Source organism: Impatiens glandulifera, chromosome 3 (genome assembly GCF_907164915.1).
Source record: "Impatiens glandulifera chromosome 3, dImpGla2.1, whole genome shotgun sequence".
In the NCBI taxonomy this organism is placed as follows: domain Eukaryota; kingdom Viridiplantae; phylum Streptophyta; class Magnoliopsida; order Ericales; family Balsaminaceae; genus Impatiens; species Impatiens glandulifera.
Window position 1 is genome coordinate 56,371,690 of NC_061864.1, and position 25,623 is coordinate 56,397,312.

Sequence of the window (25,623 nt, forward strand, 5' to 3'; positions counted from 1 at the left end):
AATATTCATAGGACAATGTTATTTTTATTTTTTATACATCCAATATTCATAGGATAGTCAATGTATTTATTTTTATTTTTTTATAAATGATTGAAATACACAATACACACAATTAAGTTAGAGTAACTGGAGGGAAATTACATATAAGAGTTTTATTTTATTTTCTAATAAACCTTGGACTGGTCTGATATATTTGTAGCCTTATCATAAAACTGATAAACTGGTCTGATATATTTGTGTATTTATTATTGGACATATTCAAATAAATTCTATATTCATTCTAAAATTAATTCACGTTTTTATAAACTTTTATTTATATTCCGTACGATGCAATCACACGCTAGTTTTTCCTATTCATGACTTTGGATGATGGTTCAGAACTTTACACATAAACATGAACTGCAAAGTTTCTTTGCTTTGGTTGTTGTGATGATGACATGCTGAATTTAGAATACATGGAACACAACTTCTTATTTGTCAGTTCCCTAAATACATGTGAAAAATAATAAAAGTTAAATAATATTTATGAAATTCAAATTAATTTTATAAAAGTATTTCACTTTTTATGACTGTAATGAAGCTATATATACATGCATAATTTAATATTGTGAAAACCATATTCTATTATTAAAATTTTATAATTAGAAACTTAAATAATTATTGTATAAATATTAAAAATGTTATATAATTACTAATATAAAAACAATTAATATAAGTATTAAATTCAAAATAATAAAATAATAAAAATAAGTATTCGTTATAAATAGTTGTGTATGTGCCTTGTGTCAAGTCTAATGCATAATTGTTTTGTGCCGTGTTACTTCTTTTAGGATTCCAAATAAACACATATAGCGGTCTTACCATGTTTTGGCCGGACTTGTCGTAACTAAACTAACATTTTTAATGGATTTTATACCAAAATATGTGAAAGAGTTCTCAAATTTAATAACTAAAAATATATGACAAATCTTGTAAGTAGTTATGGCACCAAGTTGCGTGCAAACTTGTGTTTTTCCATTTTTCATGTATGAATTTTAAGCTTGGCGTGTCTTTCCTCATCAACCACAAAATTGTTTATTTGCCAAACCAGTTTCATAGCCCTATTATTAGAACACCTAAATTTTTAATGGGCCTAATAATAAATATATTTATGACTAAACGTAAGTTCTTAAATTTAATAACTAAAAATATATTGTAGGTATACATTTAGTTGTGATTTTTTTTTTTAAATTTCCCACTGATTAAAAGTATATTATTTTTTATATAATTGTTAGTAAATTTTCCAATATTTATACTAATGTACCATTTTTATACACATGGATGTAAAGTCAATTTCATTAGGTAAATTGTCTATATATATATATACACTAATTGATCATTTGCCCTATAAATGAGTCAATTCAAGTAGGTAATATATTTCCTTTTCAAATAGGCGTAAAGAAGAAGGAGATGGCAGTTGTGTGTATGGTTTGTATGTTTTCTACTATATACAATGTGAAAGAAGAGATAGTACAAAGATTGATATTTAATTGGGCTTGTGGATTTGAATCATGTCTTTGCATTTAATAGGCAAAGTTCTAAAGTGTGTTCACCAACAAAGTCATTTGATAAATATTGTTTTTTAATATAAATATTCAATCTTAGATGAACTGCATTATCCTCATTCATTTCACTATATTAAATAATTTTATTTAATTGAAGTTTTCAATTCTACAAAGACATTAATTAGTACGTTAGACGGGCCAACCCATGATGAGGTGAGCCTACCCTCCAAAACCCATCGTTTGACGGGTCGACGGCGGGTCGGTCCACCATCCCGATAGGCTTAAAATCCACAACCCAATCCAAGGTAGGTTACGGGTTAGTCGGGCGAGTCTGCGGGTTGTCTCAATATAAATATAAATAAATAAAAATATTAATAGTTCTAGTTAGAAAACAAATGTTCAAGAACATGATCAAATAGTCATAATATATAAACAAGAATCTTGTCTATTGTTAAACGTTAATTGATCAAATAGTTTAACAAAGTAACTAAAATTTAAAAAAATAGAAAATAAACTAGGGTTATGCGACATATGCCTATAAGACTATAAATCAGATTAGATTTTTTTTCCAACCCGCGAGCCAACCTAAGCCCGACCCGCCTAGGCCTGCTATCCGAGCAGGCTGGCCCGTGTAGGCCCACTTCCAAATGAGTTGCTAATATTTTAACCTAACACGTCTAAATTATTTGACAGAGTGAGTCAACCCAACATGTCTAACCCAAATTGACGGTTATACGTGTAATCAAACAAATAATAAGAAAAACGAAATTAACACGATCAACAAATAGTCAAATTTAGTTTTTTCATTCCAATTTAGTTATAGTCACTAATTGTGTCAATCTTCTCTATTTACCTATCATTTATCATTATCCATAAATTTTATCATCAATTTGTTTTTTTCACACATCTAATTAGATAAGATAAAGCGAAAATCTCACAAATTGCAACGGATTGAGAAATCTAGATTTAGTTCACTTTAATAATTTCTTGTTACATAAGTGCTATTAAAAAATATTTTATATATCCAGAAAACATGTGATTTTCCTTAATTAGAAGAAAGTATTGACCGATTAGGTCTGAATGGTTTACTAAATGATTGTTTAATTGTTAATTGTCTTTTATTTTTGTTTTTGCTCCCAGTTATTTATTTGTAAATAGTATTGATTTTTATCAAGCTTAACGGTGTGCTTAACCACCAATTTGAATTTTATTTTTAATATACAAATCATTTTAAAAAATAGATACTTTAAACATACATATTTTTTTTTTGTAACCAAGGTTTATGTGCATTGGTTGATGATTTTAAAGGTAAAATGTGTTAATCTTAAATTGAACAAGCCAAAAATTGGCATACAATATGCGTGAGTTTTTTTGATTTTTAGTGAAAAAAATAATTGTTAATCTAAATTATTAATAATTAAAAATTGTGAAATATTTTGCTGAATATGTAAATATATAGTAAAATTCATAACAAACAATAATTTAAATTTTACTATAAAAAAGTTATAAACAAATTTAAATTTTTTAATGTAACTATAATGTAGCTATAATATATATATACTATTTAAATTTAATATTAAACTAAAATAATATTTTGTCTTTCAAATTTGGGGATAAAAAATTATTTTTAAATAATATATAATAGTTTAAAAATTACTTATAATTAAAGTGTTAAAATAAATAATAAAATTATAATAACAAAAAAATAGTAATAATTTACCGTTCAAACAAAAATAATATCAAATTAGTTAAGTTATCTAAAAATAATATCATACATGTTAATGACATATAAATTAATCATTATACTATAACAAAAACTAATTAAGGATCAAACTTTATTTTTAATAATATATAATAATTTACAAATTACTTATAATTAAAGTGTTAAAATAAATAATAAAATTATAATAACAAAAAAAATATTAATAATTTACCGTTCAAACAAAAGTAATATCAAATTAGTTAAGTTATCTAAAAATAATATCATACATGTTAATGACATATAAATTAACCATTATGGTATTTATTATTACCAACCCATAATATAACGAAATTAATTAAATATACGGGGTCACTATTGTCATTTAATAAATAATAATATTTAAATATTCTTTTACAATTTAAATATTTTTTTATACTCCAATCAAATTAATTTATCTCCTTACATATGTTTGTCTCACTTTGATCATTTTGAGTTAGTCATTAAGAATCTTTTTTACTCTATTATATAAAACTTTATAATAATTACTTACCAGTTTTGAAATATATTTTTCTTTTATGGTGCACTTTTAATAATTTTACTATTAGATCATTTAATATTGTTAGTTTATAATTTTGTATGAATATATTATTTGATGTGTTACCCCACCAATTATCATTCCCACTAGGAATTATTCATTTTATTTTGTTTGTGAGTTTTACACGAAAGCGACCTTTTGAAATAGAAAACATAGCCTCCTCAATTTTCTCTATTTTGTCGAGTCTCACCGCCCTTTCCTGGTTGATTGAAGAATTGCTTATAACAAAAGGCGAAGGCGCGAACAATAAAATAGTCGTGAAGATAGGAGGAAAACATCCATTTTGTATAGAAGACGGATATAGTTATTTGTTTGATTCAGTTTATTCACTCAAATTATTATATCATCTTATTCCAAATTAGGACTTATTCATGGTGTATTTGTTCAAACAGGCACATAAGAGATTATTTGAAAAAAAATCAAATAACCCCACATCAATAATCATTGCCCTCTCCCTGGTCCCAAGAAAAGACACCATTTTGTTTAGTGCTATTATAATTGGCAGGAGCATGCTTAAGCAATTATTGAAAACTAGACATGACAGTCCAACATGTTATTTTGAGAAAAATAAAGAAGATTTTTTTTCTTTTTTTTTAAAAGGAGTCACTTGTAAAAAATAAACAAAAAAATATCTGCATATAAACCTAAAAAGACTACTCTACCATGTTTTCCCTATCAATTCTACTTCTAAATCAAGTTTAATTAAAGATATCGACACAATATGATTTAAGATGATTCCTCAACTTGAAATTGGTTAAGCCTTGAAAACCAAATAGAATGTAAGATCATATGAAAAAGGTCATACCTAATTGGTCTTGCATTCCAATGGAAATGCTTTTGCAACCTCTTCACATTATTTTGCATTCTAAGATATCTCCTCAATGGTATCGCCAACAAAATCTCCTTAAGTTTCGCGATGTCATTCTCCGCCACTTTTATTGAGAAGGCTTCCCAATTGAGAACTTCATTCAACGGCGGAGAAAAATTATCCGCAATGATAACTGGGACACACTCGTAATATATTGCTTCAACAATACGAGGACTATTTACCTCGTATCCCATTGGGCAAACACAATATTTGCTCGATTTCATATGCTCAACATATGACATATTTCTTGACACTCTATTAGGAAGTGGGCCGTAAATCCTCATGTCTTCGTCCTTATCGCTCCATTGCTTATGAAGTATGGGGCGGACTCTTCCATGCATGTGACCAGCAAAGAAGGCGAGTATAGGACGTTGTGATACCCTTTTTCCGCCTCCGATGTTTCGAAGGGGTTTCTTAGGGTTTCTTATTGTGGTCTCGGGTAGTGACACATCTTTACCTGCGACAAAGATTCCTTCGGATGCATCGGCATTGCATAAAACTTTTATTGTGTTCTTCGTTAGCTCTTCGTGCTCGGTCAACGTGTAAGGCCCCTAATGAAAAAATTAAACACATTTAGAAACACTTTTTTTTTTTATCTGAATTCAAATATAGTTCATAAACAATTGATCAATTTCTAACAAGAAATATAGTTTGTTTGATAAGAAGTTATGGATTTAATCTATCAAATCATGATCTATCATTTTGAATAATCTAAATTTATTTTTATAAAATGTAAATATTAAATACAAAATAATTTCATGCAAATAATCAACTTTTCAATAAGAATTTGAATTCAAATCATTAACATCCTCTAAATTTTGTTTCCAAATTAACTTGATCTCATTTGGATCCATACCAAAGGCAGATACATACATGACAGAAAAATCTTTTCAAAACAAAATTTATTGATGATTTCTCGTCTAAATCTCGATCAATATATATCCATTCATGATATCCCCATAAATTGTTTCATAGTGTGTTTAGATCAAACTTACCCAATCATGACAAGCTACCAAGAAATGATCTCGTCCACGAGTCCGATTCCAAAACGGGTATTTTGAAGAAAGCATGTTAGCGTAGTCTCGTAAGAAGAATGATAGATTTCTCATGTAGTGAGAATTGGGAACATATAAAGCCATTTGGAGTTGACGTGCGCTATAAGGAAGATAGAACAAGTGAGCTTTTTCAGGGTCTTTGGTTAGAAATTGTCTACTTTCTTCCATTAACTTCATGAACCATCCTTCAGATGCATAAATTCCTTGAAGATGAGGGTCGTGGAAGATAGGTCTTTCTCCATCTTCATAAATGTAAACCTTCAGAATCAGTTCCATCAAATCATAGCTCCTGGAGTCAGGAGTATTTTACTGTCACAACATATTTTTTCATTAAAACTTAATGTTTGTATTAAAAAAAAATGCAGTTTTATAAAGATTGAGAAGAATCTTAAATCAAAATGTAAGTTGAGAGGATAATATATATATATATATATATATATATATATATATATATATATATATATATATATATATATATATATATATATATATATATATATATATATATATATATATATATATATATATAGGGTCAGCCTGGGATAAACCCAATTCATTCAGCCCACCTCAGCCCATTTAATAAAAAAAATGTTTAATTAAATTTACTAACTTTTTTATAAGTATAAAAAACATATTTCATGATAAAAATTAAGAGAAATGATTAGGTGAGAGAATTTGGTGAGAGAATTTGGTAAGGGAATGACTTGCATAATCTTATTTGTTGAAAAAATTAAATAATTTCTCTTTTTTCTCTCTTTCTTCCCACTTTTACCTTTTTCAACCATTGAAGGTGATGACAAGTCATTCCCTCACCAAATTCCCTCTCTCTACCACTCCTCAAAAATTAAATTCATTATTTTGTTATGACTTATCTCAATAAAAATAACATTTTTATATAAAATTATGGCAACATATATATAATATATTTTTTTTCAAACTCAAAAGCGTAAATGAGTTAAATCGAGAATATATATATAATTGTTATTTATTTGTAAACTTATATATATATTATTGTTTATCTATATATAATTAAAAATAAAATTAATCTAAATAATAATAATAATAATAATAATAATAATAAAAACTTATTAAATGAGATAATTTATGTGAATAAGTAATAACATATTTTTGAATTTATAAATATAAATTAAATTTATTTATGTAAAATTGTATAAAATCGTCAAACTAAATAATTTATAAATTAAAAAAATCAATAGTAAGATCAAAAATTTAAAATCATACAAATTTAATTAAACTGGACTTATTAGCCTTTTTTTCGAATCGATAAATTTTTATAAGTAAACTTAAAATTTTAACAGTATTTTACATAGGCAATAACTCAAAAAAAGTGTTTATAAATGAACTCATCTCACCCACGTTATATAAGATTCATCTAGAAATTATACGAAACTATAAAATGCGAGTATAAAAATATTAATTACCTCTGAAAAATAGAAACATTTCGAAATATTGGAGCATATAAAGCTGGATCCGGATCATTGATTGAAGAAGAAACATTTTCCATCTCCTTCTTAGCATATGCAAGTGCTGCATTTGGAGTCAATGACCATACACGTCTCTATTAAGTCAACAAATTCAAATTACTTGTTATCTCATCATCAAGTAATTATTATGAAATTAAAATATTAAGATAATTTGTTTCCAACAAAATTGGATTATTTTTAGACACTCCAAAATTATTGAGTTCATTTGAAGACACTTTTTAGACATGGGTTTTGGATTGTAAGTAGATAAAACAAATGTCAATACTTTATTTCAAAAATGTTATCTCATTCAAATATGAATGTGATACTTGTAAAATAAATTACTAAACACGGGCTCAGATCTATATCTAGACCAAAATGTATTTTAAATTGGCTCAATGAATCCATTGAATGGATTGGATTACCTTCAAACTATGAGGCGCCGATCGGAGTGGAGGCGGAGGAGGAGGAGTAATCGTGAATTGTTTCATCCTTGGTTTTCTTCTCTTGGTTAAACGAGTTCTTTGACGAGAGACAACCACCCTTTCTCCTTTTGGCACGGTTTGGTTTAGGCTAGTAATAATGGAATCATTTACAATATTTGGGATTGATTGATTTAAGCTAGTAATTATTATGGAATCATTTACAATGGGCATTGATTGGTTTAAACTAGTAAAAGAAGAACTTAGATCATGAGTATCATGATCTATTGAAGTAGAAACAATAGGAGCAACAACAAGTGTTTGATCAGTTAGGAGCATTTTACCATTCATGTTCTTATGTAAAGAACTTATCATTTCTTGTTGGGAGAGATGATCAACACTTATTATCGATGGATAATTAGGAAGTGTGTAAATTTGAATCATGACACCAGCTATTGTGATTATGGAACTTACTAAAAGAAGCTTTCTCCAATTAATCTTGAACAATAGTACGATAATGATGTGGCGTACTAGCTTGTTCATTTCTCTTCGAGATCTCATCATCGTTTTCGTTACCAAAATCATTAATTTAATCGGATGACTTCAACATCGGCTTCAAAATTTCAACGTTTCAATGACCTCGAGTGTGTTCTTGAAACTTGAAAGATGATGATCGATCAACCAATCCATCGTATAATAATTGTTGCACTGCATATTATTTATGAGATAAATAGGATGGTTTGGAATGGCTAATACAAAAATGATATAAGATAGGATAATTACATTTAAATAGAGATTAACTCAAAACAATAAATTGAGAAATGATTATTGTTTTTCTCAATTCACCGTTAATGATCAATTCAAATTTAATACATGCCACAAAATAAAAAATGTGGAAATGTGTTGTTTTTAGAAGGATTGGTAGATGCATAAACAATGTAATAATATCCCAACCGAAAAACATCCTATCTGTTATATATATAAGGCTAAATTCTGATATTAAAATAACTGATATATTAGAGTTAGATATAAGATTTATTCAAATGTATGATGTAGAAATAAATTTGAAGGATATACCAATTTGACATTTGAGTCTTTATTTAATAAGGAAATTTATAATTTGAAATTATTATTAAGTTGATGTTTTTAAGTTAATTTTGTTTGATTAATTTCAAAGTTATTAAAATTACTTTACAAATCTATCCAATATTAATTATTGAATTTATAGGGAAGATATCCAAAAATTATCAAAATCAACCCAACATATGATATACTAAATTAGGAGGTAGGTTATTGGACATTGGTTATATTCTATCAACAACATATCCTGTGAATCATATGTTGGGTCGTTTAGATAATTTTGAATATCCGACCTGGTAAATCCTATTCAATTATTTCGAGGTAAATTTTGATTTTGATTTGACCTGTCTTAACGGTGGTTATGTACTAACCCATGAACTTGTTGACGCACATAAGGCTAGCTCTGAGTACAACAACCGTAGTATGCCTAAATTTAAAATTATCAATAAATTTATTCCTAAGGGATTACCTATTTCAACTTACGACGTTTTAAGTGTGAATTGAAATTATAATTTTTTTTATTTTTTGTGTGTTATTTATTTTCACTTTAAACTACTATAACGAGTTGATTATGTTTCAGAATATTATTTCATTTTCCAGTCAAAATCTATCCACCTCCCTGCAATAAAAAAAGATAAAAGTGAGTCGAGCTAGCCCCGACAACTTAATTTCTATTGACCTTGGGGCTCCTATATGTGCTAGTGCATGAGCTCATGGCCAGACCAAAGAAATATTATAGATTCCTTACAAGTTTAATCACGAAAATGAATGAAGAAATTAAGCATTATCTATGTTAGAATAGACTATTAAATGAACCCTTTAATAATTTCCTAATATTGTTCAATTTTGTTCAAATGTTCATCATCTACATCAACATCAGTTCATATATACTATATTAATCTATCAATGCATTCTAGATTAATTAAGGAAGACTAAACATATATAAATTAAATTGAATTTACCTGATGATCAAGTGTGAAGGATTATTCTAGTCGGATTTATTAATTGATCAGCCTCTATAATGATATTGTATTGAGAAGAGGAATTATGAAAAAGAATAGGATGAAATGGCTCAAAGTTGAAATGCCTAAACTGAAGGGAAAGACTGATGATCATACACAGAAAAGACATAGAGTTCTGAAATTACAGATCACGACATTCCTGCTAACTGTCCACTCCATATTTAGACAATATTAATTAACTAATTAATTCATGTCTTTTCTAGATTTGCATGTTAATTTGATGATTAATTATTTCTTTGTAGGTTAGATTAACCAATTATTATTAATTTTCTATTTGATGACTGATAACTCATAAAGTGTTTTTAACAAGAGAATTACTTTGGATATGTGAAATTGGAATTAAAATTTGTTTTGATCATTGGATACTATAATATTAAATTACAATTCAAATCTTATGTTTGGAAAGTTTATAAAATTATAATTCAATTCTAACTTTTATGTTTAAAAAAAATATATAATAAAAACAATTTTAATATATATTATCTATATTATTAAAATACTGATATGATACAAACAATTATGATAGTTTTATCTAGGGTTCGATTCTCATTAAAAAGATCGGTTCAACAAGTTAACTTCTTAAATTAATAAAAAAAATATTGATTCTGCATGTTAATTTCATAAATTATAAACAAAATATTGGTTCGATAGGTTAACTTCTTAAATTGAAATATATATATAATAACTAAAATGCTAATTTATCAAATTAATTATATATACGGTTCAACGTTTTAACCTCCTAAATTAAAAAAATATCAATTGAATATTTAATATGTTGTAACTCCACCAAATTAATCTAGCCGTAAGAGTCGGCTTAAAATACCAAAATGTTACGGGTTCGGCTTCCACTAGAAGCACTTTTAATGAAAGCGGGGAGCATGATTGTGAGGTGTCATGTTAGTTTTCCTTAATTAAAAAAATTAACCGTGTTGTAAATGATAAAATAATAAAAAAAAAATTTTAAAAAAAATATTGAAAAAATAAATATTGAAAATAAATTTCATAATTAAAAATAGTGGAATTTAGAATTATAAAATTCCATTAGTTTGAATTCCATTGGAATTCTAATTCTAATTCTTAATATTAAACCCCAAAAGAGATTAGAATGAAAAAAGATGGAGAATTAGAGATTTAGTTTCATTAAACAAAAGTTTTTTTTCTTTTCAAAATGACATAGCTAATATGATGAGATATGAATATGGACAAGACTAGTCTGGATTGTTCATCAAAATTAACATTTGTCCTTGTTAGTTGTAATATTTGGAGAGATGTCGTTGTTATGTGGAAGTTGTGAACCATGCAAATTCTTGGTATGCGACAATTCGTCAATAAACTTTTAGGACGATGTTTGGTGTAGTGTCAAAAGTCTTATATTATTTTCTCGTCCCTCGTTTTGGCCGTGTAATCTATAATACTTTAGTCAAGGAAATGATAGAGAATAAAATTAAGTACATGAGATGACTTAATGATAGAGAGTTAACTTTACATGAAAGAGTGTTGTTTCTAGTGGAACACAATGTGGTGATTCTTTTTTCGCATGGAATCTTACGTTGACAAGATATTGATTACATTAAATTAATAATTGTTGCACTTTATAAATTTGTGTAGATTGCTTTCCTATGATTTTTTATGGGAAAATTTGTTGGACTCTAAGTTTTCTTTAAAATTTTTGTTTAGGTGGAGTGTTGTGCACAGAGAAATTTTGAAGGATGATAGATGCATGGGAAAGTAGTGTATTATGATTAATTATTATACAATGTTTTGTGAGAATGTGAAGATGACAACTCACTTGTTGTTGCATTGTGTATGCCTTTTTTATATTATGTTTGAATTAAAAATATTTTACCCAATCTTTAAGGGCGGTTCGTGCGATTCAAAATTTATTCGCCCCATGTCTTACCTTCATATCGAATCCCGAGTGGGATGAAGAACTAAAATGGTAAGCTCGACCCGTGCACTTTTTAGAAAATGTTTTTAGTCGATTACTTTGATAAGTGTTGTAACTTACCTTCCTCTCGAATATCGTAAAACTAAATAAGAGATCAATTCTCTCAAGAGTCATCTCGTCTTAAATTGAGATGATGAACCGAAATAAAACTTAATTAGCAATAGTTAAATATACTTTTGGCTCTTTTTAAGATTTGTGTCTTAGTTTACTTCTCGAGAAACTAAGAAAAACATTTTTAAATGATGGTATCTGCGATTGATGTTGACAATTGTTGAGAAAATACCTGAAAAATATTAGTTTAAGGTATTAGGATCTACAAATAAATCTCAAACATACCTTTATCAAAATATATTTTTATGAAATATTATAAAAAATATTTAGAAATTATTTTCTATTTTTTTAGATTTTTAGAAAATGATTTTGGGTTTCAAATTTAAATAAAAAATAAATTTTGAAATTCAAAATCCCAACCAAACAGGTCATAAGACCAGTCCTCTAGGTCGAGGGTGTCGATCCCTCGGTCGAGGGCTAAAACCCCTCGATCTTAGGTCGAGTTGTGGGGTTGTTGGTCGAGGTGTAAGAGGCTCTCAATCTCGCGTAAGGATCCTTGGTCGGGTTTGGGAGGTCATTAGTCGAGGTGTAAGGAGTTATCGGTCCTAGGCTAAGAATTCTTGGTTGGGGTGCGAGGAGCTCTGGATCCTAGGCTCGATTTCCTCGGTCGGGGTTAGAAATTCTCGGTCGGGTGTAAGGGAGGGTTCGATTTTATCGGTCGGAAATCGAACCCAAGGTAGATTCTCGGTCGGTCGTCAAGAACATCAAACTACATGTTTGATAATTTTGACTGGGCCCTGATTCGTTGATTCAATTGCATGTGAAGCTTCGCCTAGTTCCAAGATCATTTTATAAAATCATCCCGATGTATCATTTGATTGGGATGATGTTCCATTCTACTCAAATGGCTTTGAGGCAAAAACATATTTTTGGTTTTTAAAACTTAATGAAGTATGAGGATCTTGACTTCCTTATACTTCATATGATTGAATGAAACCAAACATGAACATTGACTATTCATTTTTAGGGCTGAGCAAATGGGTAAAACCAATCCATTTTACCTAATCCATAATAGAACCAAATTAAATTTGTCCAATCCATAATCCAATCCATTTCACTAGTTAATACGAATTGGATACGGATTGGATTGGATATGGTTTTGACAATCCAAACTAAATAATATTCATATTTTTTTTTGTAAAGTGTCAACTTAATATTATTCAATAATAATTTTTATTCTACGATTCACTAATTTTATTTATAAATAATTAAAAAATGAAAAATTGAATTAAGTATGTGATATATATATATATATATATAACATAATATTATATATATATATATATATATAATATTATATATATATATATAACATAATATTATATATATTATATATATATATATATAATATTATATATATATTATATATATATATATAATATTATATATATATTATATATATATATATATAATATATATATATATATAATATTATATATTCGACAAAAAAATAATTTACTAAAGAAGTTGATTTTATAATTCATATCAAATAAAATATAAGATTTAAATCTTTAATTAAATATTATAACTAAAAAAATCTTAAAAAATTAAAATTGGACTGAATTTGACGTATTTTTTATATCCAACTTTATTAATTGATCATTCATAGTTTAATAAATCCAAAACATCATAACTGGAGATCATATTAACAATAAAAAATCTTAATTTTTCCATCTTTACTAAAAGAAATCTAATAATAATTGAAAATCTTTCTTAATAAAAACTAAACAAATCAACTAAAAGAAAAAAACAATAAAAACAAATACACAATTAACTAAACAAATCTTAATCCAAATCAAATTTACAAACTTAAAAAGTAAATTCAACAATAACATCATCAAGGAGAAGTTTCACTTCTTCAAAAAATATCTCAAAAGTTGATTTCATCCCACCGAAATTAAAATAGATTAACAATATCTTCATCAACATCATCAACAATCTCTTACAAGGTAAATTCAACAATAACATCATCAAGGAGAAGTTTCACTTCATCAAGAAATATCTCAAAAGTTGATTTCATCCCACCGAATGAATTAAAATAGATTAACAATCTCTTCGATCGATCTGCGACATAATCAATATAAAAGTTGCTCTAAAACAATTAGTTTAAACCAAATAAAAATTATTTAACAAAAAGAATGACAACGATTCAATCTATATATACCTGCAACTTTATTTGACTTCATTTGTGATTTGACGATTATCACATTTTCATTATCGTCGAATCAATAAGTAATTCTGACAAATCTGTAAAATAAAACAAATTAAATTATATGAAGTAAAAACATAAATATTATAAAATCTTATAAATAGAATAATATAAAACCGTTATCTAACTTTTCCATGTTATCCATCTCTTCAGAAATGTCTTCAAGAGATGGAGATGCACGAAGCCAATCTTGAGCGCATATTAGACTTTGAACAATTCTTGGAGTAAGTGAGCTTCTATATACATTTAAAACTCTTCGCCAGTACTAAATGCAGACTCTGAAGCAACGGTAGAAATTGGAACAGTTGATACATCACGGGCCATTTGTGAAAGGATAGGAAATCTATGATAATTAATTTTCCACCATCCCAAAACATGAAATCCATCAACATCTTTTTCAGTATCTTCATTTAAAAACTTGTCTAACTCTGACTTTGTTTCTTCACTCCCGGTTTCCATTTTGTGCCTTTTGTAACGCATCGTCATAGTATCTTTCATTGGTGTTGACGTCGATACCAATTCACTTACTTGTCCTCTTTCACTTGTATCATTGGACGAATTCAATGCATCTTTAATTTGTATCCGTTGTATAATTCGTAAATAGCTTGTTTCACTTGTATGCTCATTCTTACTCCAATGACTTCACCGTACATTTCTTTTAAAACAAAATCAACATAATCCATCTTTTGTAAGGGATCAATTATAGTAGAGATAAAAATCAACTTATTCATCTTTTCTATGTCTCCCCAATACTTATCATATTTCATTTTCATCCTCTTTGCGATATCGCGTATATGACAATCATCATTCATTTCACAATCTTGCAATATGCAATGAACCGTACTAATCTCATTAAGAAAACTATTGCAAGTCACATATGCAGAACCCGATACTCGTAGAGTAAGCTCATAGAAATGTTTCAACATGAAACAAAATGCCTGACTATATGTCCAATCATCAACATTTGGCATTCAGCCCCATTATCAAGGTAAAAAAAAGAGTAACATCTTCTCTTTTATACCCATCAAACACCCTTTCAAATTTTTGAGCAGTGTCCAACATCAAATAAGTCGAATTCCAGCGAGTTGATACATCTAAACAAAGCCATCTTTTTTATTGCACCTTTTCTAGTTCGGCAAATTGTTTAAATTTTGCCAGTCTTGATGGAGATTGATGCACATATCGTACTGCACCTCTAATTGGAATTATAGAATCATCAACTTCTTTTAAACCATCAATAACTATTAAGTTGACAATGTGGGCAATACATCGCATGTGCATCAATTTTCCTTCTAAAATGTTAGTTCCCCAGTTTGTAAAAGTTTTCTTCAAATATGTCATTACGGTATCGTTAGAACTAGCATTGTCGACGGTTACGATGAATATCTTATCAATGCCCCAATGAACTAAACATTTCTCCACCGTTTTGCCAATTGACTCGCCGGAGTGACTTGAAATTGGACAAAAACATAGTATTCTTTTCTTTAACATCCAATCAATATCAATAAAATGACCAGTTATACACAAATAATTCACCTTTTGATTTGAAGTCCAAGTGTCGGTGGTAAAAGAAACCCTTTGATCATTGTTCTTGAAATAAGTCATTAGTTTCAGCTTCTCAATAATGTACAAATCATAACAATATCTAGCCACTGTCCATCGAGATAGAAAAAGAAACTTAGGACAAGTGTATGTCATAAAATGTCTAAATCCTTCACCATCTACAAAGGAAAAAGGAAGTTCGTCTATGATAATCATACGGGCCAAACTTTTGCGTGCGCCATCTTGATCAAATTTCCATGCCGGAGGAGTACCCTTCCCTTTCAAAGGATTTTATAGACAACTATTTAAATGTTGTTTTAGAGTAGTTGGTCCATTTCTCGATTGTGCATTGTAAACCTTCTTACAATGCATGCACCTAGCCATCTCATTTCCGTCATCATTTACAAATCTTTCATAATGCATCCAAACATCATATCTTGGTTTCATGTTTTTCCTTTGCGTCATTGAATTTGTAGAACCAGAAGCATCATTACACATATTATTTGTGACACTCATCGACTCTTCTATATGTGATATATTGCAACGAAAATTCGGGCAAAAATTAGGAAAGGGTCGCAACTTTGTTTTCTTTGGTATCCTCCTTCAGTCATATAACTCCCAAATCGTGCCACACGAATCCGTTCATATAACTCCTATAATCGAACATCAAATTCCATTGATTAGGACTTGTTTGAAATCGGTTATCTTCCACCTAATTAATCTCAACATTGAATTAGATGAAAAAGAATGGAGACAAGCAACCTTTTACAAGACCAGGAATACAAATCAGCCATGCCTCTTCTCCTGGAGGAGATTCAACCAACCGATTCGATAATATCTGTATAGACATTAGGCAGAACAACAGTTGATCAGTAAAAGTATTTAGAGAATAATAATAATAATAGTAATATGAATGGATAGATGATGTTCTCGCACCTCTAAAATATCAAATTTTCAAATAGGATCATTGACTAGTAGTAGTTAGGCTCGTGGATAAATGTATATGGGTTGTGGGCTTGTGGTTAAGATCACTTATTTCACTAACTCCAAATATAGAGAATGAGTCTGACAAGTGGGCTTCAATTGAATTTCAAAGCCATGGATGGAGACTTCTATGTTCTATTATGACTGGAGGATTTAGAGCCCGTACAGTTTGTTACTTATTGATGAATTTTGAAAACATAAAAAAAAATTCTTGCATAAATGCATACAAAAATCTCGATCAAGAAGCAATGCAATGAGTTGAATCATACATAGAAAAGGGAGTCCCCCCTCCCAAGTAGGAGGTTTCACCCCTTTTTCCTAGTTTCAAGACTTTATAATATGCTAATAGCACTTAACTTTTGCTACTTAACCCATGTTTTGAATGAAACGAGTTCTTATAAAGAAACAAAAACAAACTATTACTGGCCAAAGACTAATTAATTGTTAATGAATTAGGTCAAAAGCTGGAAAAGATTCATTGAACATGCCTTTTCTACTCCCTATCTACAAAGTAGAGCACCAATAGCAGATTCTTGAAATTTCAAGTTAATTTGAACATATTCAAGATATTAAGCAGCCAATGTGTTAGGTGTATGAGAAATAATAATTTGTAAAAATAAAACATAAAACTACATCGTAAGTCTCTCAATACATCTCTGTAGGCTATAAATAATGAAACTTTTATGTTCTACCACTTTCAAGTTCTACCAGCAGATCTAAGGAGGGAGAGGAAAGAAGAAAACTCACGACTTCAGTTGGGGAGTAGGTCGTGATGGTGAATTTGTGGTCACTCTGATAGTCCCTGTATTATAGATTGGGGAGTAGGGCCTATATAGAAGATCTAAAGACATGAAATTGGAAATGTAATTAGTACAAAATCGGAACAAGACCCAAATTCGTGGAGCTAAGAAGGGTAGAGAAAACAATAATATTTCTTTACACTTACCAGTAGGACTAGGACTAGAAAAGAAGCATTTACCGGATGAGTCTTGACTATTGAACGACCTAGCGAAGGTTTCCGATGAGGAAGATGAACCAGCCAGATCTGTAAAAGGAGAACTTGACTGTTGAGCGAACTAACGAAGTCGCCGTCCAGGAAGTAGAAGTTTTCCGATGTCTCCACTCTCGCCAGTCGACAGTCGAATCTCGAATCTGTAGAAAGAGGCCGGTGATCTGGCGAACTATAGTATACTATGAGTTAGAGAAGACTCCTGGACTCTTTTAGAAACTTTTATAGCTTCAAGAAAAGCTTAAAAATTTTAATGGAGGATTTCATTCGAGATTGATTAAGGGCTTGAGATTGGATTTATTGCTTTTTCTCTTCCAAAAGGAAGATATTTATAGCCTCCCAAGGTCGGTTGATCGACCAAGTGGATTGAATTTCAGTCAAAAGCCATCAATGACATTTAGTATGTTCTTCATTCAACTTGATCGTTCAGGCCATGATGAGGTCTATGATCGTAGGTGAAATGATCACTATGGTAGTGTGATAATTTCAGCTTTCGAATTAGTCAATTTGGTAGACTAACGTTAGAGTTCCATCTTTGAGGAATCAAAGATTTTGGTTGCTCATCATGTCGTTCCTCATGATGATCGAAAAATAGGGTTTTGGTCGGATTATGTACGAATGATCTCGGGTACTTATCAACAAATAAGGTTTTAGTTGAACCGTGTAAAAACGATGTCATGTCCCTATTAAGAGATAGAGTTTTGGTCGGATCATGTACGAATGATCTCGAATACTTATCAACAAATAATATTTATTTGAATCCGGTAAAAACGATGTTATGTACTAATCGAGAGATAGGATTTTTGTTGAATCGTATAAAAACGATGTCATGTACCTATTAAAAGATAGGGTTTTTATTGAATCGTGTAAAAATGATGTCATGTACCTATCAAGAGATAGAGTTTTATCGAATTGTATAAAAATGATGTCATGTGCCTATCGAGAGATATGGTTTTTGTTGAATTGTATAAAAACGATGTCATGCACCTATCGAGAGATAGGGTTTTTATTGAATTGTATAAAAATAATGTCACGTACCTATCAACATATAGCGTTTTGGTTGGATGATATATGAATGATCTCGAGTACTTATCAACATATAAGGTTTTTAGTTGAATCGTATAAAAATGATGTCATGTACCTATCGTAATATATGGTTTTTGTTGAATCGTATAAAAACGATGTCATGTAACTATCAACATATAGAGTTTTGGTCGGATTATGTACGAATGATCTCGGGTACTTATAGACAAATAAGGTTTTTGGTTGAATCATGTAAAAATGATGTCATGTACCTATCGAGATATATGTTTTTTGTTGAATCATATAAAAACGATACCATGTACTTATCGAGAGATAGAGTTTTTGTTTAATCGTATAAAAACAATGTCATGTACCTATCGAGAGTTAGGATTTATGTTGAATCGTATAAAAACGATGTCATGTGACTATCAAGAGATAGGGTTTTTGTTGAATCTTATAAAACGATGTCATGTACCTATCGAGAGATAGAGTTTTTTTTTTAAATCGTATAACAACGATGTCACATACCTATCAAAACATAGGGTTTTTATTGAATCATATAAAACGATGTCAAGTACTTATCGACAAATAAGGTTTTGATCGGATCATGTACGAATAATCTCAGATACTTATCGATAGATTAAATTTTCATTGAATCGTGTAAAAACGATTTCATTTATCTATCGAGAGATAGAGTTTTATCGAATCGTATAAAAATGATGTCATGTACCTATCGAAAGATAGTGTTTTTTTTGAATTATATACAAATGATGTCATGTACATATTTATAGATATAGTTTTAGTGAGATCATGTACGAATGATATTGGGTACTTATCGATAAATAAGGTTTTTGGTTAAATCGTATAAAACTGATGTCATGTACCTATCGAAAGGTATGGTTTTTGTTGAGTCGTATAAAACAATGTCATGTACATTTTGTTGAATTATGTTTAAATCATGAACTCACCTGGTTTTGATAATTTAGTTTAAATAATCAAAAAGGGAGAAATTGTTAGATTAAAGTTTTAATTGATTTAGGATAATTAAAATACTTGATTTTGATGATTGATGAAATAATTTTGATAATGAATGGATAAAACTAAGTATATATATATAATTGTTAGTTATATCAAGAATATATATTCTTGTTGTACTACCTAGTACTTCATGGATAATACATCCAACGTAAAGAGGACACGTGTCCATGAAGAAGATTTGTCCGTTGCTACAATTCAGTAAAAGAAGCAATCAGAGTAAAACGGAAAATCACACAGCTGAAGATCTCTCTCTCTTGGAATCACCAGATTTTTAGACTCTTGATTTTTTTTTATCAACTTACTCTCTCTCTCTACCTATTTTATTGTCAAGTGTATTCTATAATTCACAAAGTGAAGTTGAAAGATTATTTACTAGACTATCTGATAGTCATTAATAATGTATTGTAAGTTGAACAAATGTTGTTTTGTTCAACAGTGTGTGTGCTAGGAGTTTATAACATGCAGTCAATTAAGTCATGGTGTCTGACTGTGTTTGGGCAGTTGCTGTATAAATCAAAGTCTTCTAGTGAATATCCTTCTCGTTGAGAAAGTAGGGGTGACGTAGTAGTTTTATCTCCGAACATCCATAAAACTCCCTATATTCTTTATTTTCTGTCCATTGCATTCACTTTTCTGACGCTTGAAATCTAGCTAGTTGTTTCCGCACTTGAACTTGTTCAAGAGCTCGCGAAGATTTGTGAAGAATAGAAACAGATTTTAACTTCTAACATAGTTAAAATCGAATTGAAAGTCATAACTTGTCAACAATAGTTAGACCCCCGTCTCTATTGTCGGTACCAATCCTAACAAGTATTATCAGAGCGATGTTTTCTATTCTCAAGCATCAACAATCTCCTGAATCATGTTTACCATTCTCAACAGAATCCCAATATTTTATAGGAAAACTATGATAACTAGAAGCTGCGAATGCAGGCGCATTTGGCAGCTCTCGATTACGACATGTGGTATGTTATCACTGATGGTCTAATAAAGATTGAGAAGCCAATATGTAAATGGATGACTGAAGATAAGAAAAAGAACAACTTGGATAATATCGCCAAAGATATTTATACAAAATGCTAGACAATAATATGTTCAGTAAGATCAAGTCGTGCTCCTCTGCTAAAAAATTTGGGACAAGTTGATCCAACTGTGTGAGGGAAACAACCAAATAAAGGAGAACTAGAAAGAGCAGAAGGATCTTATGGATGCTGAAAGCAAGGAAAATGGGCCAACAACGATTCAGACGACTCATCATCCAGCGATAGTGATGATGAAGTTGTTACTTGTTTCATAGCAAACGACCAATCTGAGTTATTTGATTTCTCCTTAGAATAATTCACAAGAGATGACTTAACTGTTGCACTCAATGACATGGTCATTGAGTACAAGAAGTTGTCAAACTCTTTTAATAAGATGAATTTGAAAAATAAAACTAATAACACCTATTTATCTCAAGTTTCTAAACTAAAAGATTTTGAAAACAAAATGGTTGAGCTCTCATCCGAGAATGAGAAGTTCAAAGAAACAATTCAAATTCTTTCGTCTGAAAAGGAAAGATTAAACTATGTGGTTAGTTCTTGGACGAAATCTGGGAATGCTCTCAAGCAGCTTCTTAAGCAGCAAAGGCCCGCTAGACACAAGTCTGGTTTGGGACATGCTGAGAGAAATTCAGCCGAATCTAGTAAAAAGTTAAATCCTATGAAAGACAAGCTTAATCTCACAAGTTTTGTCAAGGGAAGTTTAACGGATATTAGAATTAATCACAATTGTGATGACTTGACTTTAAAAGATGAAATTAAATATGTTAAGCCAACGTCAAGCTCGCTGAAATCCAAGAAAAAGACAGTTAGATGGCCTAGAAAGCAAAACTTGACAGAAAGTCAAAAGTTTTTTTTTAATAAAAAATCATCTTCTAAAGTCAAGGGATCATCAACTAGAAGAAAGAATTATGTCAAGCTTAAAACACACACACAGATAGGGAGATCCATAAGAATAATTCGAGTATGGATCCCTAAGGGACTAATCCATTATGGACCCAAAGAAAATTGGGTACCAAATGTGTCATTTATAGGTGCAGGTAAATCAAGACAACAACGTGGAAGATTTAGTATGGCATATGGAGAGTGGATGCTCTAGGCATATGACAAAAACAATTGACTACTGACGAACATACCATATGACAAGCAATAGCCTGAAGTGGCTGACATCTTCACAAAGCCACTTCCCGAGTCTAAATTTTCTTACCTTAGAAATATTTTAGAATTTGTAGATTACGATAATGTCTAAACTGATTAAATGATGAACTCACGTGATTTTGATAATTTAGTTTAAATAATAAAAAAAGGGAAAAATTTTTGAATTGTGATTAAGTTATGAATTTACTTGATTTTGATAATTTAGTTTAAATCATCAAAATGGGAGAAATTGTTGAATTATATTTAAATCATGAACTCACCTGGTTTTGATAATTTAGTTTAAATAATCAAAAAATAGAGAAATTGTTAGATTAAAGTATTAATTGATTTAGGATAATTAACATACTTGATTTTGATGATTGATGATTGATGAAATGGTTTTGATAATGAATGGATAAAACTAAGTATATAAATATAATTGTTAGTCATATCAAATTATATAAATATATACTTAGATATCAACATCTTAAGTGGTGTAGTGGCAAGTACTCCCGTCTGTCACGTAGGTGACCTGAGTTCGAATCTCAGATGAACGGAGGCAATTAGACAGCTGACAGTAGAGCTTAAAAAATGAACGACTTTCACGTACGCCATAATTCAAATTTCCTACATTGTACTACCACGATTTCAAGAATATATTTCTGTTGTACTACCTAGTACTTTAATGGATAGTACTTCCAACGGAAAGATGACACGTGTCCATGGAAAATATTTGTTTGTTGCTACAATTCAGTATAAGAAGCAATCAAAGTATAATGACAAATCACACAACTGAAGCTCTCTCTCTCTTAGAATCACCAGATTTCTAGACTTTTGATTTTTTGAATCAACTTACTCTCTCTTTAGCTATTTTATTCTCAAGTGTATTCTGTAATCACTAAGTGAAGCTGAGTTGATAGTCATTAACAGTTTGTTATAAATTGAACAGAGGGTGTTCTGTTAAACAGTGTGTGTGCTAGAAGTTCAGAATAGGCGATCAATTAAGTCTTGAGTTTCTGTCTGGGTTTGTGCAACTGCTGTATAAATAAAAGTCTTCTAGTGAATATCCTTCCTGCTGAGGAAGAATGGGTGACGTGTGAGTTTTATTTACGGACATCTATAAAACTCACCGTGTTCTTTATTTTCCGTCCATTGCATTCACTTGTCTGACGCTTCAAATCTAGTTAGCTGTTTCCGCATTTGAATTTGTTCAAGAGCTCGCGAAGATTTGTGAAGAATAGAAATAAGTTTTAACTTCTAACTGAGTTAAAATCGAATTGAAAGTCATAAGTTGTCAACAATAGTTAGACTCCGTCTCTATTGTCGACACCAATCCTAACACCTTTCAAGAGAGAGTTTCGTTGAATCGTATAAAAACGATATAATGTACTTATCGAGAAATAGGGTTTTGTTGAATCGTATAAAAATGATGTAATGTAGCTATCGAGAGATAATATTTTTGTTGAATCGTATAATAACGATATCATGTACATATCGACATATAGGGTTTTGGTCGGATCATGTACAAATGATCTTGGGTACTTAATGATTGATAAGGTTTTCGTTGATCGTGTAAAAATGATGGCATGCACCTATAAGGAGATATAATTGTTGTTGAATCGTATAAAACAATATCATGCACCTATCGAGAGATAGAGTTTTTGTTGAATCGTGAAAAAATGATGTCATGTACCTACAGACATATAGTGTTTTGGTCGGATCATGTACGAATGATCTTGGATACTTATCGATAGATAAGTTATTCGTTGAATTGTGTAATTATGTAGTAATAATTAATATTTATATGTATACAATAAAGATTTAATTTTATTAGTAGATTCTTCTATTCCTTTAGATGAATAACTTTAACTTGTCGAAATAAGTCATCATCTGCTTTACAACATCACAACTTCTATTTCTGAAAAACAAAGATTAATGTTTTCGACTATACAAGCTACTATATAGTTTAGTACACTAAATTGTTTTAAGATTGTTAGTATTTTGTCTTTAAATAAAAAGAAAATATAATAGATAATTGTTACAAATAAATCAAATAAAATACGATGTATAAAGAACGAAATCATCGAAATACAATGTTGATTCGAGGCATGTGTTAGACACATTTCCCTTAAAACAGTTATAGTGTCTTCCGTTTGTGCTGGAGCTTATCATAGATGATTGTCTCTTAGGGTACAACGAATCTAGTAGTGATTCTACACTAGAATCACTACGTAACGAACTTGACCAAAGTACCTGAACTATCACCGAGTTCAGAGGAAAATGTCGAGTGAAAAACTCGAAGAACACTCACAAAAATAATGAAAGAACTCTTGAAATTCTAGAGTGAGAAATGATAAGATTATGTGTATATAAAAATTAAATTGAAGGGATTTATATTGCTTGAAATTAAACTCTAAAATCATTAATCATTTTTTTTATTCAACAACCACTAATCCATAATCTAACATTTGACATTTCTTACCTCTTCATTTTTCATCTTCACACGGTAGATTGAATTACTCCCAACAATAATTATCAATAACAATTAATATCAGAAATAAACTCATAATCTATATATATATATATATATATAATGATGCTTAATTTTTAAAGTGTCCGGATTGCCGGGTCGAGTGCTGTGGTTAATTTGGATACTTGGGTCGGATTGTGGGTTGACCCGTTTTTAAATTTAAAACGGTTAAAAATAAAATTAAAAATGTTAGAGGTATGTTTCGAACTTGCAACCTAACAAAACAAGTACAACTCTATAACCAACTAGGCTACAAAGACTTTATATTTTAAATTCAACACCAAATTTGATAAACGCGGGACGTTTTAATATTAATATAAGTTCAACTTTTTAACTAACTAATCTATATATATATAATGATGCTTAATTTTTAAAATGTCCGGATTGCCGGGTCGAGAGCTGTGGTTAATTTGGATACTTGGGTCGGATTGTGGGTTGACCCGTTTTTAAATTTAAAACGGTTAAAAATAAAATTAAAAATGCTAGAGGTATGTTTCGAACTTGCAACCTAACAAAACAAGTACAACTCTTTAACCAACTAGGCTACAAAGACTTTATATTTTAAATTGAACACCAAATTTGATAAACGCGGGACGTTTTAATATTAATATAAGTTCAACTTTTTAACTAACTAATCTATATATATATATAATGATGCTTAATTTTTAAAGTGTCCGGATTGCCGGGTCGAGAGCTGTGGTTAATTTGAATACTTGGTCGGATTGTGGGTTGACCCGTTTTTAAATTTAAAACGGTTAAAAATAAAATTAAAAATGCTAGAGGTATGTTTCGAACTTGCAACCTAACAAAACAAGTACAACTCTATAACCAACTAGGCTACAAAGACTTTATATTTTAAATTCAACACCAAATTTGATAAACGCGGGACGTTTTAATATTAATATAAGTTCAACTTTTTAACTAACTAATCTATATATATATATATAATGATGCTTAATTTTTAAAGTGTCCGGATTGCCGGGTCGAGAGCTGTGGTTAATTTGGATACTTGAGTCGGATTGTGGGTTGACCCGTTTTTAAATTTAAAACGGTTAAAAATAAAATTAAAAATGCTAGAGGTATGTTTTGAACTTGCAACCTAACAAAATAAGTACAACTTTTTAACCAACTAGGCTATAAAGACTTTATATTTTAAATTGAACACCAAATTTGATAAACGCGGGACGTTTTAATATTAATATAAGTTCAACTTTTTAACTAACTAATCTATATATATATAATGATGCTTAATTTTTAAAGTGTCCGGATTGCCGGGTCGA

The 25,623-nt window shown here is 29.7% G+C and overlaps 1 protein-coding gene across 1 annotated transcript; it reads right to left on the bottom strand.

The window, feature by feature from the left end:
• Window positions 1-4,535: 4,535 nt before the first annotated feature.
• On the bottom strand, window positions 4,536-7,994 carry LOC124932633 (probable glycosyltransferase At5g03795). Its single transcript, XM_047473290.1, has 4 exons — window positions 7,674-7,994; window positions 7,207-7,343; window positions 5,705-6,053; window positions 4,536-5,260 (listed from the first exon to the last, which is right to left on the bottom strand). Exons 1-4 carry the CDS (start codon window positions 7,902-7,904, stop codon window positions 4,568-4,570), a joined length of 1,410 nt encoding a protein of 469 aa, XP_047329246.1. The 5' UTR covers window positions 7,905-7,994; the 3' UTR covers window positions 4,536-4,567.
• Between the last annotated feature and the right edge of the window lie 17,629 nt (window positions 7,995-25,623).